The sequence below is a fragment of the Syzygium oleosum genome, unplaced genomic scaffold, assembly GCF_021117445.2.
Source record: "Syzygium oleosum isolate NSW1041296 unplaced genomic scaffold, Sole_v2.1 Sole_v2.06, whole genome shotgun sequence".
Lineage (NCBI taxonomy): Eukaryota > Viridiplantae > Streptophyta > Magnoliopsida > Myrtales > Myrtaceae > Syzygium > Syzygium oleosum.
In genome coordinates this window covers 13,455,268-13,480,221 of record NW_026607490.1, presented here as the reverse complement: position 1 = coordinate 13,480,221, position 24,954 = coordinate 13,455,268, and the positions used below count along the sequence as shown (strand labels likewise).

Genomic DNA, 24,954 nt, shown 5'->3' with positions numbered 1-24,954 from the left:
TTTATTATAGACGTATCAATTTGGAGTTTTTTGTGATATTAACCCATATGATTTCAATGCGGAGGACACCGACATTTTAAACCTAAGTAAACCAAGCGTCGTTTTAACGCGTATTAACATTAGCTACCAAATTCCAAAGAAAAATAAAATAAAATAAAAGAACAGTGTACAATTGGTGCAAGAAGACTGAAACATCACGGGACTAGAGTGGCAAAGTCAAAGTCTACGAAGACTTGGACTGCGAACAGTCCATGAGCCAACTTGCTCAAGATGGAATCACACCAACGATTCATTTTTTTTGGTACTGCGTGCCTCACAGTCAGACTTCCATAAATGTAGAGATTTCATCAAAAGATTAAAAAAAGAGTCACTAGATCACTATGTAAAATCCAACACTAATTCATTTATTCTCTCATTCACCCGCAAACATCACACGACAACAAATCGATCTCCATTTCTCATGTTCATCGATAATTTCATCTTACGATTTCCTCCGATCAAATACCATCATATAAATCGAAAATCATATAGCAACAAACTTTTAGAATGCGATTATCTCGCCAAGAATTTTATTGTCTGGGGAAAAGGTTTTTAGGAAATTCAATTTCAAAGAATGTAAATCAGAAAATTTTGACTATGGTGGAAACAAGTTGAAAAAAATTGATTTTATCGTAATTGGTAATATGTGAATCCACTAAATGCGGCTTGTATCGTTAAAAGTAACATGTAATAACTAAGAAACCGATATCGTCTTCCTTTATTCTGTAATCCATCAAAATAACAACGATTACAAAGAAATTAGGATATAAATCAAGGAAAACGATTCCTTCTTGCCAAGTCATTTTCTCTAAGGTAATCATTTTTAGCCCATGAATAATGTTTTCCATCGATTGAATAGTTTTACGTAATTCAAACACAGAAAAGTACGGAAAAAAATTTCCGAACAATGATTTTTCATCAAATAATCTGACCCTAAGTTAAATAAACGAGGAAGAATGTGAGGGACAATTCCATCTTTTTTTTCTTTTTTTCGGAAAGTATTACCCTTCGGAATAAAATTGCGCAAGTGTTTGCAAGCTAACATCGTTGATAAATCCAGACCCAAAAAAAAAGAAAAAAGAAGTCGTTGATAAATGTCAGATTTGTATGACCATAGACCACATAATTGATGCCAATAAAGAGATTCAAAGTGAACAATCATATCCCTTCATATTCTATCTTGTCCCGAAAAGCAGAAGAGCAAATGTGAAATGCTAAAAAGAAGGTGGACAAATTTTAAGGTCTCGAGCGCCTAGCGAAAAAGGACAAAAGCAAAGCAAGAATATATTCCATTCCACTTTTCTTAAAAGTTTAGTTGAAAAAGGCTTATTGGACTGCTTGGTCAATGTCGATCACCAGGAGATAAATTCATGAAAATAATAGGTGCTCAATCATGTGAAACACGAATCATCGGAACCTATAGGATGGGTGGCATAAAAAAGATGACTATTGCCAAAATCATTTACTATCAGCTTTCGTGCGATTACAAGAATTGTTACTTTCTTCCGGATATCCAAGCCCTTGCAACTAAAGTCAGAACAAAAGTGAAGATGGTAAAACAAGATCTCAAGGATGATTTCTCGTGAATATAACTATGAAAAGGAATTTCTCAGGACAAGAAGGGGCAAAACAGGAAGGAGCAATAGTGAATGATTTCTTGCCACCGAAATGCATCCTCATGTTGTTGTTTTTCTTCTTCTTCTTCTTCTTCTTCTTCTTCTTCTTTTGCCTTGCGGGCTACTTTTGACTAAAGTCCTGCCGACGACGCAAGAGGCGCACGCTAAAAAGCGTTGGTGGGTTTTCTTTTCCATGCTAGCATGACCCATCTTCCTTTTCTTTGCTTTATACCTTTTCATTATTATCACTTTGCTCTTTTAACAAGATTTTCCTCGGATTCTCTCGGACCATTTCGCCATGAATGACGGTTGAGGTCCCGGCGGGTTAATTACTTCGATAGTTAATTGATAGGCGGCCCCCATTTGATTAGATGATTTCCTTTTTTTGGCCGGCAGCATCTGATGAATGATTCCATAGCACAAATTCAATAATTTCTGGAGATTTTTAATGATAATTTGTAAAATAACACACGTTTGCTATTTTGCATGACGGGTTTTACTTAATGGCAATTTAATTACAATTGCTAGCAATATGTGGTTTTTTTTTTCATCAATGTTGTTAAAAAAGATGTGCACTTTTACTCAATAAGCACGGGCTTTTCGTCATTTGAAGTTTAACAAAATAAATCCGGCTTATTTAAAAGTAATGTTAATAAGTATACTAAAATTGATATATTAAGTGATATTGATCAAATCATCTTAGCAAGTGAATGAATGGATTCGTGAAAATAGATACTATACAAGTGTGAAAATACAAACGGTTCTCATTTTCTTTTATAAAAAAGTCATATTTGGAAAAACTGAATTTTCCAGATCTAGAGAATCTTGAGCTTTCCAAATTGCTATTAAAAATGTCCTTAACTTTCTACTTTATCAGGGAGAACATAAATTTTCAATTTTGTATTAAGTTGACATGGAATCTTAATTTTCTTTGAAAAAAGTCCTGACCTTTCGATTTTATATTGCAACAAGATATCTATATCGCAGATTTGACAAATAAGTTTAGTAGATAATTTCAGAGTTTCTACCTTAGCCCCTTGTCTAACGTATGCCATCACAACACTTGTCTTTTATTTCTTGGCCTGATCAGCCCATCAAACTAGACCGACGGAGTTCACCTTGATTAGGATGGGGGGAAACGAACTTGGTTGGAAGTTTGATGTCTGCTTTTGTTGACTTTGACTTTGAATGAATCTGCCCATTTATTTGTTTGGGCGGCAAAAGTTGATTGTAATCCCCAAAATATCTGCACCACATGTCGAGAGATTTTGCCGCGTTAAGGAACGCAAATAATTGTCAACTTTGACAGGCTGGGAGCAATGCTTCAGGAAAGCATCCTTATTGACCAATTTTGCAGCAAAACTAGCCCACGGCTAAGCATATTCAGCCAATCCTTTGGCTTTTCCAAGTTCAATGACCTACCGAAAAGTCATTCAAAAAAATCTTCCTATTATTAGTTCCTTAATGTTCTGTGGTGAAGGAGGAACAAAGGGTCTTGATACTTAAAGGCCCCCATGCATCTATACGAAAAGTCTTCCTTTTCTTTTGATAAGACTAGAAGTCAGGCAGTGGGATCCCACCTATTTTCTCTTCTTCCCCCGAGCTTTTGAGCTAATGGAGGAAGCTCGATTTCGATTCGAACGAAAGGAGTCTGATTTAAAAAACCAAAAGCTTAGTGGAGTATAATCAAAGCTCAAGCTATCAGAGAACAAATTTAATTTTCCATTGGTCTCAATTCGGGGAATTTGATACTTCCCAAGAGTTTTTTTTTACTCATCGAGTCATCGTGATTTTATATCTTCAATCTAAAATTTTTTGTTGGTCACACTAGGAATTTTGTCTGAAAAGACTTCAGAACTTGTGAATTCAGGAATGGAACATTTTTACACCACCGGATCTAACGAGATTTTATTTTCTATCGTGAAACATGAAATGTTTAGTTACCGCGAAATTGATTTAGAAACTTCGAAAAATACTCGCAAGCAAAAACTTTATTTTCTAAATAATTTGGCCAATCATGACATCAATCAAATAAAAAAATTTGATACTGTCTAATTTAATTAAATGGAAATGAAATGTGTCATATACGTATAGTTTGGTATTGCATCGAAATGTAATTATTAGATTAAAAGTTGCATGAGATTGGTCGATTTGATTTTGATGCGGACGCCAGCAATCTAAAACCTAAGCTCCCTATGCCTCGTTTTAACGTAGTAGTAACATTAGCTACCACTCTCGGAAAGAGAGAAGAAAAAAAGACAGAACAGCGTACGGTTGGTGCAAGAAGACTGAAACACCACGGGTTTAGAAGGGCAAAGTCAAAAGTCTATGAAGACTTGGACTACGAACAGTCCATGAACCAACTTGCTCGAGAAGGAATCACACCAATGATTCATTTTGCGATTCCCTCCTATCAAATATCATCATATGACAATTGAAAATCATATAAAAATAAACTTTTAGAGTGTGTTTATCTCGGTGAGGATTTTCTTGTCATAGGAAAATGTTTTTAGGAAATTTAATTTCAGAGAAAGTAAATTAAAAATAAATTGATTATGGTGAAAACACGTTGAAAAAATTGACTTTATCGTAATTGGTAATAAGTGAAACCCATTAAAGGCGGCTTGTATCATTAAAAGTAACATATAATGACTAATAAACTCGAATCGATATTGTCTTTGTTTAATCTGTAATCCCATCAAAATAACAACGATTACAAAGAAATTAGGATAAAAATTATGAAACCATATTTGTAAAGTATTATATATGATCTTGTTTTTGGGAATGTAAGTAAATTTAGCACTGATGAAGTATATTCTTCTCACTTCAACACAGCAAGAGATCAGGAAAAACGGTTCCTTCTTACCAAATCGTTATTCTCTAAGCTTATTGTTTTTAGTCCATGGTAAACATTTTATATTGATCAAATAATTTTACGTAATTCAATTACCGGAAAAGTACGGAAATTTTTTTCTCAAAAATGATTTTTCATCAAACAAACTGACCCTAAGTTAAATAAAGAAGATGGTAAAACAAGATCTCAATGACAATTTTTCATGAATATAACTATGAAAATAAATTCCTCTGGGTAAGGGAAAAATCTTGCCGACAACAAAAAGGCACGCTAAAGCATTGGCAGGGTCTTCTTTTCCGCGTTAGGATGACCCATCTTCTTTTTCTTTACTGTATTGCTTTATGTCTTTTCATTATCACTTTGCTTTTTTAACCAGATTTTCCTTGGATTCTCGCTGGCCACTTTCGCCGTGAACGCCGGTTGAGGTCTCCAGTGGGTTTATTACTTTGATAGTTGATTGATAGGCGGCCACCATTCGATAAAAGATTTTCTTTTTTTTGGCCGGCAGCATTTGATAAGTAGGGCTTTTGAATTTTTTTCATCTCTGAACCATTTTTCGAAGAAAAGATCAAGTGAGATCAATGGAGGGGAGACAATGCTCGGTTTATTCATCATTGGATTGATCATAATCCGGACTTTGAAAAGCTTATGATATTGTACGTGCCAACTCTTTACGGGTGACTTTGGTTGGCTAAAGAACGGTTGATAGAAGATGTTTTTGGTATCTGCTGCTTATGTTGGTTGTCGTCAAGTCAGTATCGTGAAACTTTAGTTGCGAAGTGGCTATTTTCTATGGGGAAACACGAAATGTTCAGTTACCACAAAATTGATGTAGAAACTTGAAAAATACTTACAAAATAAACACCATATGTTTAGAGAAACTTTGATCTTCAAATAGACTAACCAATCGTGTCATCAATCATCAGAAAAGTTGATACTGTCTAATTTAACTAAATGAAAATTACGAAATTGCCATATACATATAGTTTTGCCTTGCATCGAAATACAGTCATTAGATTAAAAATTGCAATAGCTACCACTCTCCAAAGAAAAAATAAAATAAAAGAACAGCGTGGGGGGGAGGAGATGTGTCACAGAACTAGAAGGGCAAAGTCAAAGTATTCGAAGACTTGGACTACGAACAGTCCACGAACCAGATTTCTCAAGAAGGAATCACACATCGACCAAAACAAAAAGGAATCACACCAATAATTCATTTATCTGCGCGTGCGGGGGAGAACAAAAACGTCAAAGAAAATCTCTGCGATCCGGCACAGGAACAACAACTCATATGATCAGACGGGGGGCTGTTTTCCCTAAAATAGCCCTGACTCGACACCCAAACCCCGAAAGTGACCCTACAATTATGTACAAGCGAAAACACGCCACGGGCGAGTGCGCGGGGCATTCATCGCAACGCGGTGTTGTCAAAAACTCCACAAAGACAAAGATTATTAAAATTCAAGAGCATAATAACCGAAAGCACTCGATGGCTCCCATCTTTTTAGAATTCCATTAGTTTATTTACTCCGCAATTGTATCTTCCTATTTTTTCAATTGCGTTATGACGGTGAAGATAAAAGAGAAGAATTGAGTTGGGAGGGGCCACTTTGGTTTCGAAAAAACCTGCATTTGTCAACTTTGACAGGCTGTAATGAAACGTTCTTATTGACCAATTGTAGCAAACTGGAGACCCTGACACTCTGCATATTTAGCCAACCCTGTCTTCCACGTTTAATGACCCGCAGAGATCTCCGTTTGTTAGTTCTGGCTTCTAAACTTTTTCCATCTCCAGTTGCCACTGCTTTTGCTGCTATACTTTTCAAATTTTTTTCTTTGAAGAGAAAGATCAAGTGAGATCAATGGAGGGGAGGGCGAAAAAAAGAAGCATCTGTGAAAATGATGGAACGGTAGGAGGCGCTTCTTCTACTCGCACTTCAACAGAAGGTTATGGAATGGCTACTTCACCAGGACATGACTATGAAGTATTCTTAAGCTTCAATGGATCAGATACTCGAGCAGGTTTTACCGACTTCCTTTACACTAGTCTTAATGATGCGGGAATCCGCACATTTAAGGACGACAAAGAGCTCGGTGTTGGGGAAGAGTTTGGCCCAGAACTTCTCCAAGCAATTAATCAGTCGAAGATCTCAATACCTATCTTTTCGAAAGGCTATGCCTCTAGCGTATGGTGTCTCAAGGAGCTAGCCCAGATGGTCGAGTGCCAGAAAACTGGAAGACAAAAGATCATCCCTATTTTTTATGATGTGGCGCCTTCAGAGGTGCGACACCAAACAGAGGGTTATGCACAGGCCTTTCTTGCACATGAAAACAAGAAGCGACATGACGAAAAGACTATTCAAGGGTGGAAGGATGCTCTCAGTGCAGTGGGAGCAATAAACGGATGGGACCTGCATAGCAAGAAGGAGAACAGGTGATTGCTTTAAGCATTCCATCTCATGTACCTTGTACCATTAAAACTTGATGTGTTTCAGGTTTCTTTTCTAGATTTGTGTTAGCCCTGTTTAAATTGAATTCTGTGTTATTGAAGTTATACTGCTGAAATCTCGCTGTAATGGCACAATCCCAATTTTGTCCCATTTTATTCCAAGCATCATTTTTTTTCCAGTTTAGTTCATTTGTTAACTGTAAGTACCAACGCTAATTCATCTACAATGGAATAAATCCTTGAAGAACACATTCCGAATTTAATTTGGTCTTGTCAGAACATAGTTAATTCAACACAATTTTCTAACTCATTGTCTTTTGCCTCCAACAAACACTAGGCGAGAAGGAGAGTTCGCAAAAGAACTTACCCATAAGGTTTTCAGCGAGTTGAAAAAGGGTTATCTAGCGGTATCAAACTGCTTGGTCCGTGTCGACAACCATGTGGACGCAATCATGGAAAAGATAGGTGCTGGGACAAGTGAAACACGGATTATAGGAATCCACGGGATGGGTGGCATCGGAAAGACGACTATTGCCAAAATGATCTACAATAAGCTTTTACACGACTTTAAGAATTGTTGCTTTCTTCGCGATATTCGAGAAGTGTCAGAACGTAATGGCATTTGCTGCTTGCAGAATCAACTCATCTCTGGCATCCTCAAAACGAAAGGCATGGATATAAAAGACATTGATGAAGGAACTCAGACAATTAAAGAGAGGTTGTCTAATAAAAGAGTCCTCCTGCTTCTTGATGATGTGCATGAAAAGAATCACGTGGATGCACTTGTAGGTGAGCATGATTGGTTTGGTAAAGGGAGTAAACTTATTATTACTACCAGAAACAAAGAAGTTCTTGATGTTCTTAAAGTGGACGACCGTTATGAGCTTATGGGCATGGATCACGATCAATCTCTTCAACTTTTTAGCAAACATGCCTTCAGAAGAGATTCCCCTTTAGACGAGTACATCAAGCAATCCAAGAGGGCAATACGCATTGCTGGAGGTCTTCCGCTAGCTCTAGAAGTCATAGGCTCACTTTTATCCGGCAAAAATAAGAAAATGTGGGAGGCCACATTGAAGATGCTAGAAAGTGTTCCTGATGATAAAGTTCAAAGTAAACTGAAAATAAGTTATGATGCATTAAATGATCGGCAGAAGCATATATTCCTCGATATAGCTTGCATTTTCATTGGATATGACAAAGACATTGTGGTTCATTTCTGGGATGAATCAAAATTTCCGAAAGTAGCCTTGGAAGTTCTGCAGAACATGTCTTTGATAAAGATTGGAAAGCATAATGAAGTGTGGATGCATGACCAACTCAGAGACCTCGGAAGAGAAATAGTTTGTCAAGAAAGTAAGATGAAAATAGAAATGCAAAGTAGGGTGTGGGATCCTAAGGAAGCATTGAAATTGCTGAGGAGACATGAGGTAAAATCCCCTGTACGTAAATCTCCATGTTACTTATGGACATTTTCTTTTAAAAAAAAAGCCAGTTACTTTTTTGTGTTCTCTAGCACTACTGTGACCTACTCAAACCAATATTTTTGCTCTGTCAAGATAAAAGTAACGATAGCACTCCAACTCAACCCCCTAAAATAGTGAATTTGAATAAATGTGTTTCGCTTCAACTCTTTTGTTTTTAAATTTTTCCATTGGGCAGGGAGAAACAAAAGTTGAAGCTCTTCATCTCCACTTTGACCATGAGCAGCAATATTGTTTTACCTGTAAGGACTTTAAGAGAATGTCAAATCTGCGGTTTCTTGAAGTTAACGGTTCGGAGGAATATTTTCGTGCAGAAGAGAGGCTTCTTTGGCACGAATCGCCATCAAATGTTCCTCCAACTAATGTTTTTCAGGAGAATTCATATCTCCTTCCACAATTACGATGGCTTTCTTGGCGTGATATTCCCCCAACATTTAACATTACAAATTTCTCCATGGAGGATGTGGTTTTTCTTGATCTATCTTGCAGTGAAATCACGGATGATTGGAAGGGGTGGAGGCACATGGAGGTATCTTATATGCTAGACAACACTTATTATTCCGTCTTATGAGATTCAAAAGTAATCTTTGCATAATTTTTCTTTTCACAGGTGATGAAGAATTTGAAAGTTGTGGATCTGTCCTATTGCGAACACTTGAAGAAAACCCCCAACTTCCCTGCTCATTCAAATTTAGAACATTTGATCCTATCGAATTGTCCATCATTGACCGAAATTGATAGATCGATTTGTCATTTGAAACGCTTAGTTTCCTTAGATGTAAGCGAATGTGAGAATCTTCAGAGGCTGCCAGGTGTGCTGGGCGGAGATCTTGCAAGCCTTGAATACCTATGTCTGATACTTTGCAAATCGTTGGAGAGGCTTCCGGATACAATCGGGAATTTGAAATCGCTGATTGAGTTGGATATATCCGCGACACCGATCAAAGAACTACCCGATTCCATCGGAAAATTGAAAAATTTGAAAGTAGTGAAGATGGAGCAGAGTGGCATAAGCAAAATACCCGATGCCTTTTGGACGATTAAGAAGCTCGAAGAAATACATGCCAACAAAATGTCTTTTGACAAGCGTTACCATGTGAATATTGGCAATTGCATCTCCAGCAATCAATCCCTGAGGATCTTGAGATTGAAAGGGGCGAATATATGCGCGCTACCACGGAGGCTTCCTGAAAGTCTCATCGATTTATGGCTGTCGGAGTTGTGCATGGACACGTTTCCAGATCTCTCGAACCTCACTAATTTAAAGAAACTGGATCTGAGATTTAGCAGACGTGATTATGATGGGAAATCATATGGGCCCATGGAAGATCCAATACCACGGTGGATGGGGAACTTGAGCAATCTGGAGTCTCTGGCCCTGCGCTTTGATTGTGAGACCGCCTTACCAACATACCTAAGCCTCCCTCGTCAACTCAAGTCACTTTACCTCAAGTGCGGGATTACCACCTTACCAACAGGCCTCCCTTCTCAACTCGAGTCACTTCGCCTCTTGACCCCTAAACTGCGTCACCTCCCGAGGCTTCCCCCAAGTTTATCCTCCTTACGTTTGCAAGGTTGCAACTCACTTTGCTCGATGGAGGATCTATCTGATTTGAAGAATCTATCATCTCTCCGCATTTCGGGCGCTGCAATTGCAGAGATTCGAGGCCTTGGTTGTCTGGAGGACCTACGAGATATGGCGCTTAAGAGGCTTGGACAGGTGAAGATACTACCTGATCTAAGCAATTTAAACAAACTGAGGCGTCTTGATGTATGGAATTGTTTTAATCTGGTCGAGATTCAAGGGGAACTACCACGGTTTTTGGATTATTTGGATATTTCTTCATGTCGTTCTTTGCTGAATTTGCCCGATTTGTCGAGCTTGAAGGGGTTGCAACAGGTTGGAATAAGTGATTGCGCTAAATTAAATGTGGAGGCAATTCTTGCATATGCTCGGATGAAACCACGACATTTGCGGCTTGCGAGCTTTGACCAGCTGCAGATCCTACCTGATCTAAGTAATTCAAACAAACTAAGAAGTCTTGATGTAGACCTCTGTCGTAATCTGGTTGAGATTCAAGGCGAATTACCACAATCTTTGGAAAAATTGGAGATTTCTTCCTGTGAATCTTTGCGAAAGTTGCCTGATCTGTCGAGCTTGAAGGGGTTGCGAGAGGTTTACATAAGTGGATGCGGTAGTCTGGTTGAGATTCAAGGCGAACTACCACAATCTTTGGAAAAATTGAAGATTGATGACTCTGAATCTTTACTGAAGTTGCTTGATCTGTCGAGCTTGAAGGGGTTGCGAGAGGTTTGCATAAGTAGCTGTGGTAGTCTGGCTGAGATTCAAGGCGAACTACCACAATCTTTGGAAGAATTGGAGATTGATGACTGTGAATCTTTACGGAAGTTGCCTGATATGTCGAGCTTGAAGAGGTTGCGAGAGGTTTGCATAAGTAGATGTGGTAGTCTGGCTGAGATTCAAGGCGAACTACCACAATCTTTGAAAAAATTGGAGATTGATAGTTGTAAATCTTTACGGGAGTTGCCTAATCTATCGAGCTTGATGGGACTGCGAAAGGTTGAAATAAATCGGTGCAAGAAATTAGATGTGGAGGCAATTTCTTTGCTTTGCTCGGAGAAGGGAGTCGAATTTCTGGAAGAAGACGATGAATGGGACGGAGAAGACGACGAATCTGAATCTGAACATGATGGAGAAGACGACAAATCTGAATCTGAGGGAGATGATGCCGAATCTGAATCTGAAGATGAGGGAGATGACGACGAATCTGAATCTGAAGATGAGGGAGATGACGACGAATCTGAATCTGAATCTGAAGATGAGGGAGAAGACGACGAATCTGAATCTGAATCTGAATCTGAGGGAGAAGATGAGGAATAAGTGCACGTTGCTCTTGAAAGCTTCTTGATCCACGACCACAAATTGTTCCCTCATGTTCAAACTTTAAACAACTTGAGGTAACCTATTTCATCTGACAAACAATTGTTTTCCCTTTTCTGCAATCAAATTCTTTCACATATATGAACAGAAAAGTTCACATGCACTTTTTTAATTACCTTTTCACGAGTTGATGACTGAAAATCTGATGAAGGTATTGAAATTGTGATACATCCGTACAACCAGAAGGTTCTTAATTATGTTCAAATATTCGTTCTCTTTTCCTTGTTTGGTTTGGCTTTTTTGGCTATATATTATTTGGATGGTTTCTCCTTGCTTTTATGTTTCCCAGCTGGAGGTATTCATCTCGATTGCATAGTTTTTATTTGACATGTAACAAATTATTAGAGATCCTTGTCGATTTGCTGCTTCATATATTTCGAAGTTGATAACCTCGCTTTGCTTTGGAGATAACTTTGTTATGCCGTAAATAATTAGATGGAATGTGTGCTGGAAAGTCATATAACTATGGTTCTCATCCTGGAACTTTACGGCATAATTAACTCATCGTCGCAACTGTGAAGAAGAGAGACACTCTGTATTGATATGCTTATGTTCAGTTTATTGTCCAGGATAGGTGTGCTTCTTACTGAGATTTGCAAATGTTAGGGAGAAGTTAAAAAATGAAGAAAGACGTATTTCACTTGGGTAGAGGCATCAATAGTTCGCCCAGAAAAACTTCCATCTTTGGCAGGATAGAGGAGCTACTTAGCTTCTCCGAGGTATCATAAATCATCTTATAGTCAAAGGCTAACATTTCAGTATTACTGGTGCGTAGGACATATGATAAGTCTCATTGGGGTCAGAAATCATGTAAATGGATTCTTGTGTGAACTCCATTATCAGCTACACCTTCTGGAAATGGTTGTGCCTAGGTGATTCTCTGTAATAGAAGCCCTTCCATTCACCTCAAGCTGTACTAGAGCACTCTTTTAGGGTTTAAGATTGACAAGAAGTGCTAAGGGAGACATCTCAGCAACCTGCTTTTTTGCTGGTTTCTAATGTTGTTGAAAGAATTTAGAGTTTGAGAAACTTACAGAGAGCTTTCTATGCAGGGAGCTGCGGCTAATGGGGCAGCTGTACAAATGAAGACCAAATAAAGGAAAATGAGGATGACATATAATGTCAACTAAATTCCCTTTCACGATCTTGGGGTGGTATTCACCTGTTGAGTGACAGAAACTTGAATATTAATGACAGAAGTCGTTGCCTATTGATGAAATTGTTAAATCTGTTAAACTCGGTTTGAAGTTTTAGTTGAATGTTTGGCCCTTTTTTCCAGAGAAATCATTAGAGCAGGGCGGAGGGATTCATTGTGCAATTTGGGGCATCGCACGTAATGTTTTTGGGGTTAAAAGGGCTATTTAAGCAAACCTAATTGTTTATTAATCCGTTTTGTGGGGCCATAAGAATGAATATTGCTCTTCATTTGGATGTGTGTTCTCTTCATTGACAGGCAATAGAACTTGCTTATCAGTACGCAAATATTCCTTTATGAGGAAACACTAGAAGGGCACGGGGAGAAAAATTGTGTGCACTTAAAGAGGTGTTCACAGCAGTTTTAGTTGCGCCTCCCAAAACCAATTCATGGACCTTTTGATGTGAAAATGGTGTTCAAGGTAGTCTTACTCATGAGTATGATAGGCGCTCACGAAGCAGGAAACACGAATTGTGACATTCTGAATTTCGGGCCATTTTTGGGATTTATAAAACGTGTAATTCGTCGGTGTGCTTATAGTAAAATCTCGCTCGGGAACCGATCACCCCTTGGTTATTGATTTTAAAATTGAGATTTCGCTATTAGAATCGCACTTGATCGAATTTGGCGTTATTTGAGCCCAAACTTTGGTGTTGAATTTCTCGGAGTTACGGGACGAATTTAATTGGACGGTGTATCGATATTATTGTGGCTGAACATCGATATTACCGGGATATGCGAAAAGTGAAATTTTGACTCAATGCAGATTTAGGCAAAGAGACTTCCCTCGTAGTATATTTTTATTAATATCTTTTGGTCCTTTTCCTATATTATTAATAGGAATTTTCGTGGACCGTTGGATCATTTTTGAATTTGATCAAGGACCGTCGGATCGCACTTGAGTGCGATGTTGACTTTTCCTCTCTCTCTCTCCCTTCCCTTTTCCACGCCGGTCCCCCCCCTTTGCGTCTGACACCCACCAGCCCCCACCAACTCTCTCTCTCTCCTCTCCTTCTTTTTCTTTTTCTTCTTTTCTTTTCTTCTCTTCTTCTTCTTCTTCGCTGGTTCCACTTCTGGTTCGTGCTTCTGCTCCTTCGTGCTGCTCACCGACCAGACCGCCCTCCCTTGCCGGAACCAGCCGCTCGCCGCGCGCCGCCTTCCTGCCGCGAGCCACCGCCACCCTAGCTCCCCTCTGGCCGAGCCGCACCACCGGCCACGCCCCGTAGTCGCCTGTCGCTGGCCTGTTCCAGCCAGGCGCGAGCCGCGCCTCCCGCCGGCCCAACCACCGCCCGTCACCGCCGAGCGCCGCTCCTCCCCACCGTGAACCACCCCCGTCCCAGCTCTCCCCCTGGCCGTGCGGCACCGCCCCTGGCCGCTCGGAACCTCTTGTCACTGGTTCGCCCAAGCCGCGTGCGAGAAGCGCCTTTCGCCGATTCGGCCATCGTTCGTCTCCGCCGCTTGCCGCCGCTGTCCGGCACCCCAAACCACAGCCACCAACTGCTGTTCACGCCGGGAATAGCCCTGACCAGCCACCACAGCAGCCACTCCCTTCGCTGCGTTCGTTCGTCGCCCGTCCGCCGGTCGCCGAGCCCGAGCCGGAGCAACCCGAGGACACCGCGGACCGCCTCGTCGCCGCCGTCGTCCTCGCGTCGTCGCCGGCATTAGCCGAGTAAGTTAACCCCTAATCCCGTGTTTAGGGTGTTAAACTTGCTTAGGGTAGTTTAGATTAAGTTTAATTAAGATTATGTTTAGTTAATTAGAATTAGGCGATAGGTTATCGGTAATAGTTCAATAGGCTATTGTTGGATTGCGATAAGTTATCGCGAATGTGGTGATAGGTTATCAATTATATTATGATTGTTGATTATTTTATTAGATAGTAATATTTTCGGAATTAAATATTATTTTATTATTTTCGGATTAAATATTAATATTTTATTATTAAATAATTAATTTCCGAAAATTAAATATTATTATTTTCGGAAAATTTCTAACGTCAAATTGTGATGCCAATGTTGGATTTCGCCGTATAAGTTGGCGTATTTGGAAATTGGTTTGAATGATTTTGATTCGAGAAAGTATTTTGAATTTTGGAAAATTAAATTATTCTTGGATATTATTAAATGATTAAATTCCGAATTTATTTATTATTATTTCGGAAAATCTTTAATCTCAAATTATGATTTCCAGCTTGTATGGTGATGATTATGGCGTGAATTGTTGTATTAAATTGATTAGATGACTAATTGTTTAGAATGGAAGTTTTCAGCGAAAATTTATGAGACTTTTGGAATTAAATTATTTTATTCTGTTATGCCAAGTAATGTTAGTGATACTTTGTGATTGATATTCGTGTTTGATATCGAAGAGTGCAAGAATTGATTATTGTTTGCATGTGTGACCACTTGGTTTGTTATGCGGCATTGTGGGAGCACTATTCGTGGACAGACGTGGCTAATTGAAAAGATAATAATTGGCCGGTATGCTTGTGTGCTCGTGTGGTCACACGTTAAAGCCGTCTTGCTGTGTATCGCTTGACGTTGCCCGATTTATCGGATGCTGGGGATAATGAGTGCCGATACCCGGATGCCTTGTCGCGGCCCGAGGCCGGACTCGATGCTCCTTACGGGATACCATCTTACTGTGTATCGTTTGATGTTGCCGTATTGGAATGCCGTCATCCCGTGTATCGTTTGACGTAGCCGTGCCCGACGGGCGGGACGGAGCCCGGTTTTACCGGTAGACCGCCATCTTGCTTGCGTATCGCTTGATGTGTGGTGGCCGAGGGGCGTAATAATTGGAATACGTGTGATGCATAGTGCTTGATTATGGGGTAGAAACCTGCTAGGCATGGTATGGGGCGTGCCCAAGCGGGTTTTGCCTTATAATCGAGACACGCGCGACCGTGTTGCATTAATGCATGGAAAATCTCGTTAAATGCTTCGAGTATGTGACATATGCATTTCATCAACGTGTGTACCAAGGCGAGGTGAGGATGCCTGTGGTTGTTAATGATGTTGTTGTCGCCGTTTCGCCTGTTTAGGGACCCCCGTGCGAGTTGGCCTCCTAAGCGGGGCTTAGGCCGTTAACTTATTGAGATTTTATCTCATTTGTTGTTGTTAACCCCTTTTTCAGGCCCTTAGCATGTCGACGCACCCAGTGTGGTTCAGGTCGTTTGAAAGCTGGTTTTTGGAGTTCGACCTGTTGGTGGAGTAGACTGACCCCAGCCTGATATCTTTTTGCTGGCTTTTTGTGGCAGCGCCCGAAATGGGCTTGTAAGAATATTCCCAGGGGTTAATCAAGTGGAAATTAAAATAGTGTTGTTTGGCTGTTGTGATTTGTTTTCCTGACTATCCCTATTTGTTGTTGTCCGGGGATTGTTGTGTTCGTTTCCGCATGCGTAATTAAAAGATAAAATGAAGGGTCGGCGACGAGTCCTGGGACGTCGCATCATAATGACCATAGCGGGATGTTGCGTGTCCGTAGGGTTCGGGGCGTGACACGAATTGTTGGAATTCAATTGAATGAGCGGTGTCATAAAGTCGACTCTCGCCAAAATTACCTACAATCAGTTTTCACATGGTTTTGAGCACTGTTGCTTTTTTTTCTAACAATCGTGATTCTTCAGAGCTCAAGGGCATGCAGTACTTGTAGAATCAACTCATCTCTTGTGTCCATAAATGGAAATTGACTGAAATAAGTAATGTTGATGAAGGGATCAAGACAATTAAAGGTAGGCTATCTAATAAAAGAGTTCTCTTCCTTTTTGATGATGTTGACCAGAAGAAACAATTGAATGCGCTCGGGGAAATATCTATGATATTCAGGCATTACTGAATTCTTCAACGCTGAATATCAAGTGCTGAAGGATCTCGAAACTCTTAATGCTTCACATTGTTCATTGTTGAAGATAATCTCTTCCATTGATCACTTAACATCTCCTTCGAGGCTATCTTTCAGAAGCACCATAATTACACAACTTCCCCTGTTGATTGGAGCTCTTACAAGCCTTGAATACTTGTCTTCAAAAGAATGTGAATGTATAGAGAGGCTTCCGGACTCGATTGGCAAACTGCGATCACTACTTGAGTTTGATATTTCCTACGTGTGCATTAAAGAGCTACCTGACTCAGTGGGAAACATGAAAAGTTTGAAAGTAGTGAGGATGAACAATTGTTTTATTGGAAAGATACCTAGTGCCTTATGGTTGTTGTAAAAGCTAGAAGAAACAGACGCAGCATATGGTGAAAGCTTGTAACTGGAAATTCCAAATGACATTTGCGGAAATTCGTCATTGAGGATCCTAAAATTGACACTGACTGAAACATGCCGAGTACCAAAGCTTCTAGGAAGTCTTGTTAGTTTGCACATTAATACATCGTCAACGATATTTCCAGGTTTCTCAAACCTTACAAGTTTAAATAATTTGTATCTGGCCATTTGACGAAATGCTTACCCCGTAGACAATTGTCAACTTGTGGAAGATACTATGCCATGGTACATTGTGAGATTAAATAAATTGGAGTCTTTAACAGTGTCATCTGCTATTGTAACCACCTTATATGTCTGCTGTTGTAACCACCTTATCAACGGATATTGGTAAGCTTTTTCAACTCAAAAGACTAGAACTCCGGTGTGCTAATTTGTTGTGCCTCCCAAGGCTTCCCCTGGAGTTTATCTTATTTATGTGTTGAATCTTGCTGGTGGATGAGAAGAGCGATGGTTTTTTTGAAATTTGAAGAGACTGTCAGAACTAAGAATGAAGAACTCTGCAACATCAGAGATTCAAGGCCTTGACTGTTTGGAGTATCTACCAATTTCGGAGCACTTCGATCTTGAAAAAGGGAGAGAGTTTCCCTGATCTGACTCATTAGAAGAAGTAGAAGTTAGTTACACTAGATTATTGTAGTAATGTGGATTTTGCTTGTCGCAAACTACCAGAATCTCTGGAAGAATTGTTGATTGAAGGCCCTGCCATCCTTGATGTAAGTTGATCGGGTAGAAATACTTTGCAGAGGATGACATGCGTGAGACTTGACTATTTCAACTTGAAGAGGTTCAAATGATGCGAGGCCTAGCATTGCTTAGGAGATTCGGCCATTTCTCGAAAAATTGAGAAGACATGCTCTGTAGAGGAGTGCATTTTCCAATAAGAAGTGCATGCGATTCTTGAAAGGTCCTGCAATTACAACCAGATTTGTTGTCAAGGAAGCTTGGAAACTTAATCATATTGCTTATTGCCCTATGTCATTCTAGCAGATATTAGTTATTGTCTTTCCCGGAATCGTATTCTTTATACTAAATTAGAATCATAATTTGCCAAATTGACTTGAAACTTGTATACTTGTATAGTTAATTGCTGGCTGTTTTTGCAATCACTTTCTACCTTTAAGATGGATGGCTATAAACTGCTCATGAAATGGGACCATGGTTTCTTTCGATCTATTTCATGAGTTCGATTTGCTTTAGATGTATTCCCTGTTGACGGTTTTGGTTGGCGAATTAAGTTTTCAGTAAACGACAAAGTCAAATTGATGCTAGTTTACTATATTCAAGTGCATTAATTTGGTCAATTTACATGTTGATCTTCTATGTGAGATCATTGGAACCTATTGTGTTGTACTTTAAATTTGAAGCTGATATCCATGCCTTGTAAATATTAACTTTGTTACACCTTAAACAATGAAGGATATATTCAAATGTATAGGCTTTAATCGGTTATAGAAGCTGTGCCATTTGCCTTTTGGTTATCCTAGGGATGGAGCTTTAGGTTTCAACATTGATAAGGAGAACTGCTCCCAACAAAAGTCCTATATGACCGCCTAAGCTTTTTCTATCAGTAACAAGTAAGAAAAATTTACAAGGTCTTTCTGTGTAGGTTAGTTGTGCCTGTGGCTAACTCAGTTAATATATCTTTTCCAACGCTTTGATGTTGTACTTTGGCTTTCATCATAACGTACAAACTCTTACTTATCATATGTTGTCAAGGAATTAGTTGGTCTCTTGCACAATGTGCTTTGAATGGTCATGATGAGCAATATATCCTTTGAAATGATGAAGGAAATTTAGTTTTTCAGGTTTCCACTGATGTTAATTCTTGTATACCGGAAAAAAGAAGGTAAAAGCTTACAACTCTCGTTCCAAAGGCTGATCAGTGTTACAAGTCCAAGCCAAGATGATATAAGTCGTTTACCTCCTAAAAGTTAAGATTTAGCAAAGGTTGCCAGTGGAACTGATGCAAGACAAGGTCATCATCGATTTCCAAGATGGCTTGATCATAATCCCCTGCCAGGAAAGAGTTGAAGTACTTGTGCCAAGAAGTCTATTGTGACAATGTGCCTATAGCAGAAGGTAAGGCCACAGATTGAGCAGTGGTCTCCCTTGGCACTCTTTGTTTCACCTTGTAAAACCAATTAATTGCCCAACCGTGCAAGTCTCACAGTTCCAAAGTTCACACATCTGCCAATTTTGCTGCATGATTCAACTATAAATAGCTCAGCTCAGCATCCACACATCCTTATTAGGTTTTGTCGAGTCTGGTAAACAAAGCCACGGGCCCAAGATTAGATTGACAGGTAAACTTGTGAACGTATTTATTTAATGGAAGTCATGGAGTTGTATTTACAAGGATGACACATTCAACTTCGTGCTATTTACATTCAGAGTGAATTTGAGTAGAGCTCTTATGCTTGTGATGGATATGGACAACAGATCAATGGAATGACCGTCATCACAGAGGTCACTGATGATCTTTGAGAAAAAAGGTGCTGACCCAGGAGCATTTTAACTGAAGTTGTTCTTGGCATCAGAGTCTGAAGGCAGCCTCAATGCAGAAGCAGAAAGATTCCTGGAAACAAAAAGATTTCCTTTGACATCTTCACCTCCATATTCCTTTAATCGTGCGTCCATGACGATTTTGCACGATCCCCATGTCTCAGCCATTAATCCCACACCATAGTAAACTAAATGGTCCGTAAGGCTGTTACCAGTTACTGATCTGCAGAGACGCACTCTCATCAGTTGTCCACATATATTCCTGGTAACAAAGGACCAACATTCTCTAGAACAAGCTGGTCTGTCACACGACTTGTTGCGTCTAGCATGACAAATCCACAAACTAATTGCTAGAACAAGTAGCTACGACTGAAACAACATCATTACCTGCTGCATGATGGATCTTCTCCAGAGCTATCACAAACTTTCTCAACCTGATAAACCAGACTACCAAATCCTATATTATATAGCCATACCTACAACAAAGGGAACATTCCAATTACATGTGAACACTGACATAGAAAATATTATGATTAGTCACCAGAGAAGCAGGTGGAATCAGATCATTTTCACATTATCTCACATCAATATGTTTATCCGTAGCTGTCATTGAGCTAGTCGCCGATAATTATAAGCATTAGTGGATGTTGACATACAATAATTAAAATGCGTATAATTGCACAGAGCCTAAGATGCCTAAGACTAGGTTAAGACAGCCTTCAGAGAGAGAGAGAGAGAGAGAGAGGTTAAGACTAGCTTATCAGCCATCAAAGAGAGAGAAAGAGAGTATATAGCAGATACTATGATGCGTCTTAAACTTTGGAATTGGTATGAAAAAACTAATGATGGCTTGTGCAGGAATGAGAGTTACTCAAACATTTCTGAAAAGTCATGAGTACTACAAACTATCCTGCTTTGCTAAGAAGATAAAAACAAGACAGTTATATTTTATACGTTGAAAAAAGAGAGTAAATACATTGTTGGAATAAATGAGACTTCACCAGGAAGATAGGTTGAAAGAAATGCAAAGAAAACGTCAAATTCAGTCAGCGACAATTCCCCATAATTTATATGATCAAAGCCTTACCTCTCTAGGGAAGTGATGGTAAGTCTTCTGTGGGAACCGAGAATAGTACAGAGGCACAATATCATGTCCATTAGTAATACGTGTCGTATTTGGCGCGCGGTCACTGTAGTAAGACGCAAACACTGCATTGCCAATACTAGGTTGTCCAAATGTTAAAACCTGAACATTCCGTGCTTCATGATTGACCTGAAAATAAAGTGTTCCCCATTTATACAAGTAAATCAAGTGAATGTGCTGGTCTAGAAAAAACAGCTTCAGCACACATACTAGACAGCCAAATAACTTCAATGTTAATACATCAATGGCCCTTTCAGGACGGAAAAAGAAACACTATGCACCAATAATCATATATCGCATTTCACATACAATGGTGAACAATAGAACAGTCCTCTCTCTCCATTAAGGCTGAAGGTCTAGCGTTAGTCTTTCAAGATCCCATCCATAATTTTGCCAACACCAAACCTCACACCCACAGTAAAACCAACCCCACCCCCCGCCCCAAGAAAAGGTGTTAATAATATGGAATAGTGGGATTGGTGGTGAATTTACAAACGAGGCGCATTTTAATGCTGCCACAAGAAGCAATTGGATGTTGGTGGCAGGAGTCACATCCTGCTAATGACATAAACAAAAAAATTCCAGGTTCATGGTGAAAATGCCCCTTGTAACTCCAAAACTTATTAACATAAATAGCAGAGGAGAAACTAAAATGGCGTTTGATAAAAAATCCTTTGTGAAGCTACTTTGGCCCAAGTAGTGTTTGGTAAATTTTTTTTGCAAAGGGCTTTTGGAATTTTCTTTTTTATTAAAAAAAAAAAACTTACCCTACCCTTCATCGGAGCCGGCGAAGGGCTACGGCCGCCGGCGAGCTAGATCTAGCGCCGGTGGCCGTTGCCCGAGGTCGGGCGAGCTAGATCTGGCGCCGACGGCCTTTGCCCGAGGCCGGGCGACCCTTGGCGAGGGTCGTGTGACCCGCCTGAAGTCGCGCGACCGCCCAGGCGCTGCCTGCCTGGGTCATGTGACCTCGCCGACCCGATCCGGTGTCGGCCGCCCTCCCTCGCCGGCCACCCTCACGCAAAAAATGAACAGTAATAAAAGGGGCAAAGTCAGAATAAGCCAGAATAAGTGAAGATAGTTTGGGGCAAAAAAAATTCGGTTTAGCATTTTGGCCAATGCTGGCTTTTGGCCGAAAGCCCATTGGGAATGCTTGCCAAACGGTTTAGCATTTCCCCAAGGGGCTTTCGAGGCCGAAAGCCCCTTCCCAAAGCTGAACCAAACACCCCCAAAATCAAAAAAAGGGCCACAACACATGGGCATGCAGTCACAATCGGCTAAGAACAATTTTCAGCAAGAAATAAGAAAAAGTAAACTTTTAAATCATTTGTGTTAGGACAAGATGTTATACTTGCTACTAATACTTTGAGAAATGGTATACTCTAAAGTTTATGCAACCTATGATCCTATCAGAGCCCACATGAAAGTTTGACTCTCAAAAAATGACCACTTGTCATAGAGAGAGAATCAATGGAAAACGAAATTTGGGGTGGGTACCATTTCTGGTACCAGTTCCGCAACAGGTGCCTAGAAAAGTACACTGGACCACTCTATTTAATAAAGCTGAGACAAAAGAATAATTTAGACACCTTAGAATTGGCTCCAGCCTACAAAATATCTGGTCCAGTAGTCCAATTCAAGAGGAGCTGCTTCATTTGATTAGAGAGAGAGAGAGACAGAAACAGCACATAAAACACAAATTTAGGATCGATATATAATCTATCTTAAACTGCATAGGCACTTTAAGAATACATGACATAAAATTTGAGCTTCAAGTGCCTAAAAAAGTTATATGTCTGGACCATAAACATGTCAACAATCCCATAAAGTTTCCAGCAAGTAAACTTTGTAATGGATAGTTGATGTCTTTACCCACTACATTTAAGTATTCAACCAACTTGAAGCTCCAAAGCTTAACATGTACGACTCAATTCACACAACTAGATACTTCAATAATTGGTGGTTCACGTAAAGTGCTGTTTGCACCCCATTCTGCTTATGTTTTGTTTATGAGTTGATTTACCAAAAACGTAAGAAAACAAGATGCTATGTATGAAGAATTGTAAATATAGATATGAGAGCCATAGAAAGTTCAAGATCCACATAAAGAGCCTAGACTCTTCAAGGTAGAGTTGGCAGAGAAATCCAGATAACTCTTAACAAACCAAAACTGAATAGTTTGAAGAACATGATAGAAAAGAAACCAATGAAATTCACAAGTCCCAGCCATAACAATTTTTCAATTTATCTTACCACAAGATCAAGTCCGCAAAAGGATGCCATAGCCCCTCCCATAGAATGCCCTGTCACCATGACGTTGATGTCTCCATATAGATCCTTGGCTCTTATAACAGCATCCAAAATACCAGGTCGAATTGTCGTATTGTGATAAGCATAATAAAATCCACGATGAACCTAAGCAATAATTAATAGAGTAAGACTGTAACTTAATCCAAATCAGAAGTATCCACAGGTTGCAAGAGGCTTATCATCTCTAGAACTCACCATGGCACCAGGCATGCCAGAGTAGTTTATGTCATGCTGTTTCCAGTAGAGATCTTCAACCCAATTCTGTATGCTGTAGACACAAATAGAAGTAATCACTAACCGAAAAGCTCAAATGATAAAGAGACGTGACACAAATTTTCACTGAAGAAAATTAGTGAAGTATGTAATCTCCTCATGACTCCATCTAAAATTACACGAAAGTTACATGATTCACCCTTTTTCCCTTCATATGGACAGCAGACCCATTTGCCTCGTGTACACATTCACCAAGGCTGCTCTTCTTAGCTTAAATTTTCATCAAGTCCTTTGCATGTCCATTTAAGGGGAAGAATTGCTAAAGCTAACATGCATGCATACCTATGTTCTTGAGTACCTCTGACAGCTATAACCACAGCATTAAGGTCCTTGGCGACCCCAACATATGCCTACAGGTGGTTTAGAAATAGAGACAAACAATTAGATGCAATTCAAACATAGAGGAATCACAAGCATCGCAAATTGGTAGGGCAGTGCAAAACAAATTATATACCTGTAAGCAGTGCTGAACGTCAACTATCAGTTCGATAACTTCAAACCCCTGCTTTCAGATCAAAACACATTATTAACCAGTTCAGAAGCTCATATAACAGTGCAGCATATGCCCACAAATTGTCATCTCAAGAATTGGCTATCTAGTACTAAGGATCCATTCTTCACACGACCTTAGCAACAATGTCATATTAATAAGTAGTGAAATTACCTTGGTCTTTCCATCACATCTAGGACATGTCCAGCTAAAAAGTTCTGTCAAATCTGACATGTAAACCTGCAATAAAAAGCTTTGCATTAAATTACAATTTTATTGCATTGAAATGGTGAAACCTGATGAGTAACAACAACAAGCTCTAGGTAAATATGAAATTTTTTTTAAAGAACACTTACGGCAGATGCATACTCCACCAATATCGTGGCAAGAGTGTGATTGTAAACAGATTTATCAGCCTTTGACCTCACTCTAAGTTCTGCATTTACCAGTAGAGAAAATTTCAGATTGAAATGCGGTCACGAGCTCATTCAATTACAAGCAATGAAGTAAGTTTCTTATGTCTCTTGCAAGTTATTTCGACAAATCAAGCAAGGGGGACACTTTACGGAAACATCAACTCAAAACAATATTTCAGTATATTTCCGCCGTCCTTCTTCGTGAACCGAAAGCACTATATACACAACGCAATGCGATGAAAGGGGAATAAGTGAACAACATAGGGCGCCACTTTCCAATAAAGCTACTCCATGAAAACCTACGGGCAACAGTCCATTACTCAACAAAACCAACCAAACACAACACAACGCCCATCGGTTATATGCTCCGAAAACATCCAAATTGTACACCAGAGGGCATCATACAGCTATAGTTTGCCCCATTCAATCAGGCACTACAGCTCCACGACACAGTCTACGATTTCCCCCAAACCATGAAACACCTAATCCGCCCAAATTCACAATACAAATCTCACTGTCCAAGCTCAAAACCGACCTACTCAATCCCAGAGCCTCTCTATTCGCACCTCATCACAATCAAAACTCCCAAATCCGAATCGAGTCAGAGGACCAGAGCAGCAGTTAACCGATGCCACGAACGCGAATTGCGATTACCTCTCGTCCCGCTCGCGGCAACCAAGCACGTCAGAACCACCATCGCCCTCAACCACGACCCGTTCCGCTCCATTTCCTGCAAGAGAAAACCGGGATCGAACATCGTCCTCGAGACGAAACACGAAACCACGCCAGCAAAAAGCTCAAATCTCTGTTACCTTTCATGTACGCAAAACGCTTTGCGCGCAATCGAACGGCGCGATCGCCCATCGAGATGGAAAGAGAGAGAGAGAGAGATCGAATTCAATCTCGATTCTGGTCTCGCGGGTCCGTGGACTCTTTTACGGCGATTGAAAG

The 24,954-nt window shown here is 39.9% G+C and overlaps 3 protein-coding genes and 1 long non-coding RNA gene across 5 annotated transcripts in view; 2 read left to right on the top strand and 2 right to left on the bottom strand.

Moving 5' to 3' along the window:
* Nucleotides 1-24,939, bottom strand: part of LOC115694237 (lipase-like) — a 96,929-nt gene extending 71,990 nt beyond the window's left edge. The window contains exon 1 of the mRNA XM_056312698.1: nucleotides 24,816-24,939. The gene's annotated coding sequence lies outside the window, so the exon portion shown is untranslated. The remainder of the gene's footprint in view (nucleotides 1-24,815) is intronic.
* LOC130138516 (disease resistance protein RUN1-like) lies at nucleotides 6,245-11,269 on the top strand (the record flags this gene model as incomplete). The annotated part of the gene is made up of 4 exons (XM_056312740.1): nucleotides 6,245-6,943; nucleotides 7,296-8,388; nucleotides 8,621-8,971; nucleotides 9,053-11,269. Coding segments are annotated over exons 1-4 (4,233 nt in total), but the record flags the coding sequence as incomplete, so codon positions are not given.
* Nucleotides 11,271-12,790, top strand: LOC130138478 (uncharacterized). Its single transcript, XR_008816879.1, has 2 exons — nucleotides 11,271-11,421; nucleotides 12,457-12,790. It is a non-coding gene; the product is annotated as an uncharacterized LOC130138478 (long non-coding RNA).
* LOC115665061 (lipase-like) lies at nucleotides 18,678-24,953 on the bottom strand. 2 transcript variants are annotated; one of them, XR_008816878.1, is made up of 12 exons: nucleotides 24,816-24,953; nucleotides 24,658-24,733; nucleotides 23,944-24,023; nucleotides 23,762-23,827; nucleotides 23,552-23,599; nucleotides 23,380-23,447; nucleotides 23,020-23,092; nucleotides 22,768-22,929; nucleotides 20,461-20,646; nucleotides 19,761-19,849; nucleotides 19,257-19,596; nucleotides 18,678-19,070 (listed from the first exon to the last, which is right to left on the bottom strand). XR_008816878.1 is itself a non-coding variant. In XM_056312699.1 (11 exons), exons 2-11 carry the CDS (start codon nucleotides 24,728-24,730, stop codon nucleotides 19,383-19,385), a joined length of 1,059 nt encoding a protein of 352 aa, XP_056168674.1. In that variant the 5' UTR covers nucleotides 24,731-24,733; nucleotides 24,816-24,953; the 3' UTR covers nucleotides 19,168-19,382. The 2 variants fall into 2 exon arrangements, 1 of the variants encoding a protein (XP_056168674.1); XM_056312699.1 differs by lacking the exon at nucleotides 18,678-19,070 and having other exon boundaries at nucleotides 19,168-19,596.
* Nucleotide 24,954: the final 1 nt, after the last annotated feature.

Coding starts and splice junctions, on each gene's coding strand:
- LOC115665061 (XM_056312699.1), bottom strand. CDS start 24,730: ATGGAGCGGAACGGGTCGTGGTTGAGGGCGATGGTGGTTCTGACGTGC. Junction 20,647..22,767: donor TTTGCGGACTTGATCTTGTG/GTAAGATAAATT, acceptor CTTTATTTTCAG/GTCAATCATGAAGCACGGAA. Junction 19,850..20,460: donor ACCATCACTTCCCTAGAGAG/GTAAGGCTTTGA, acceptor CCTTTGTTGTAG/GTATGGCTATATAATATAGG.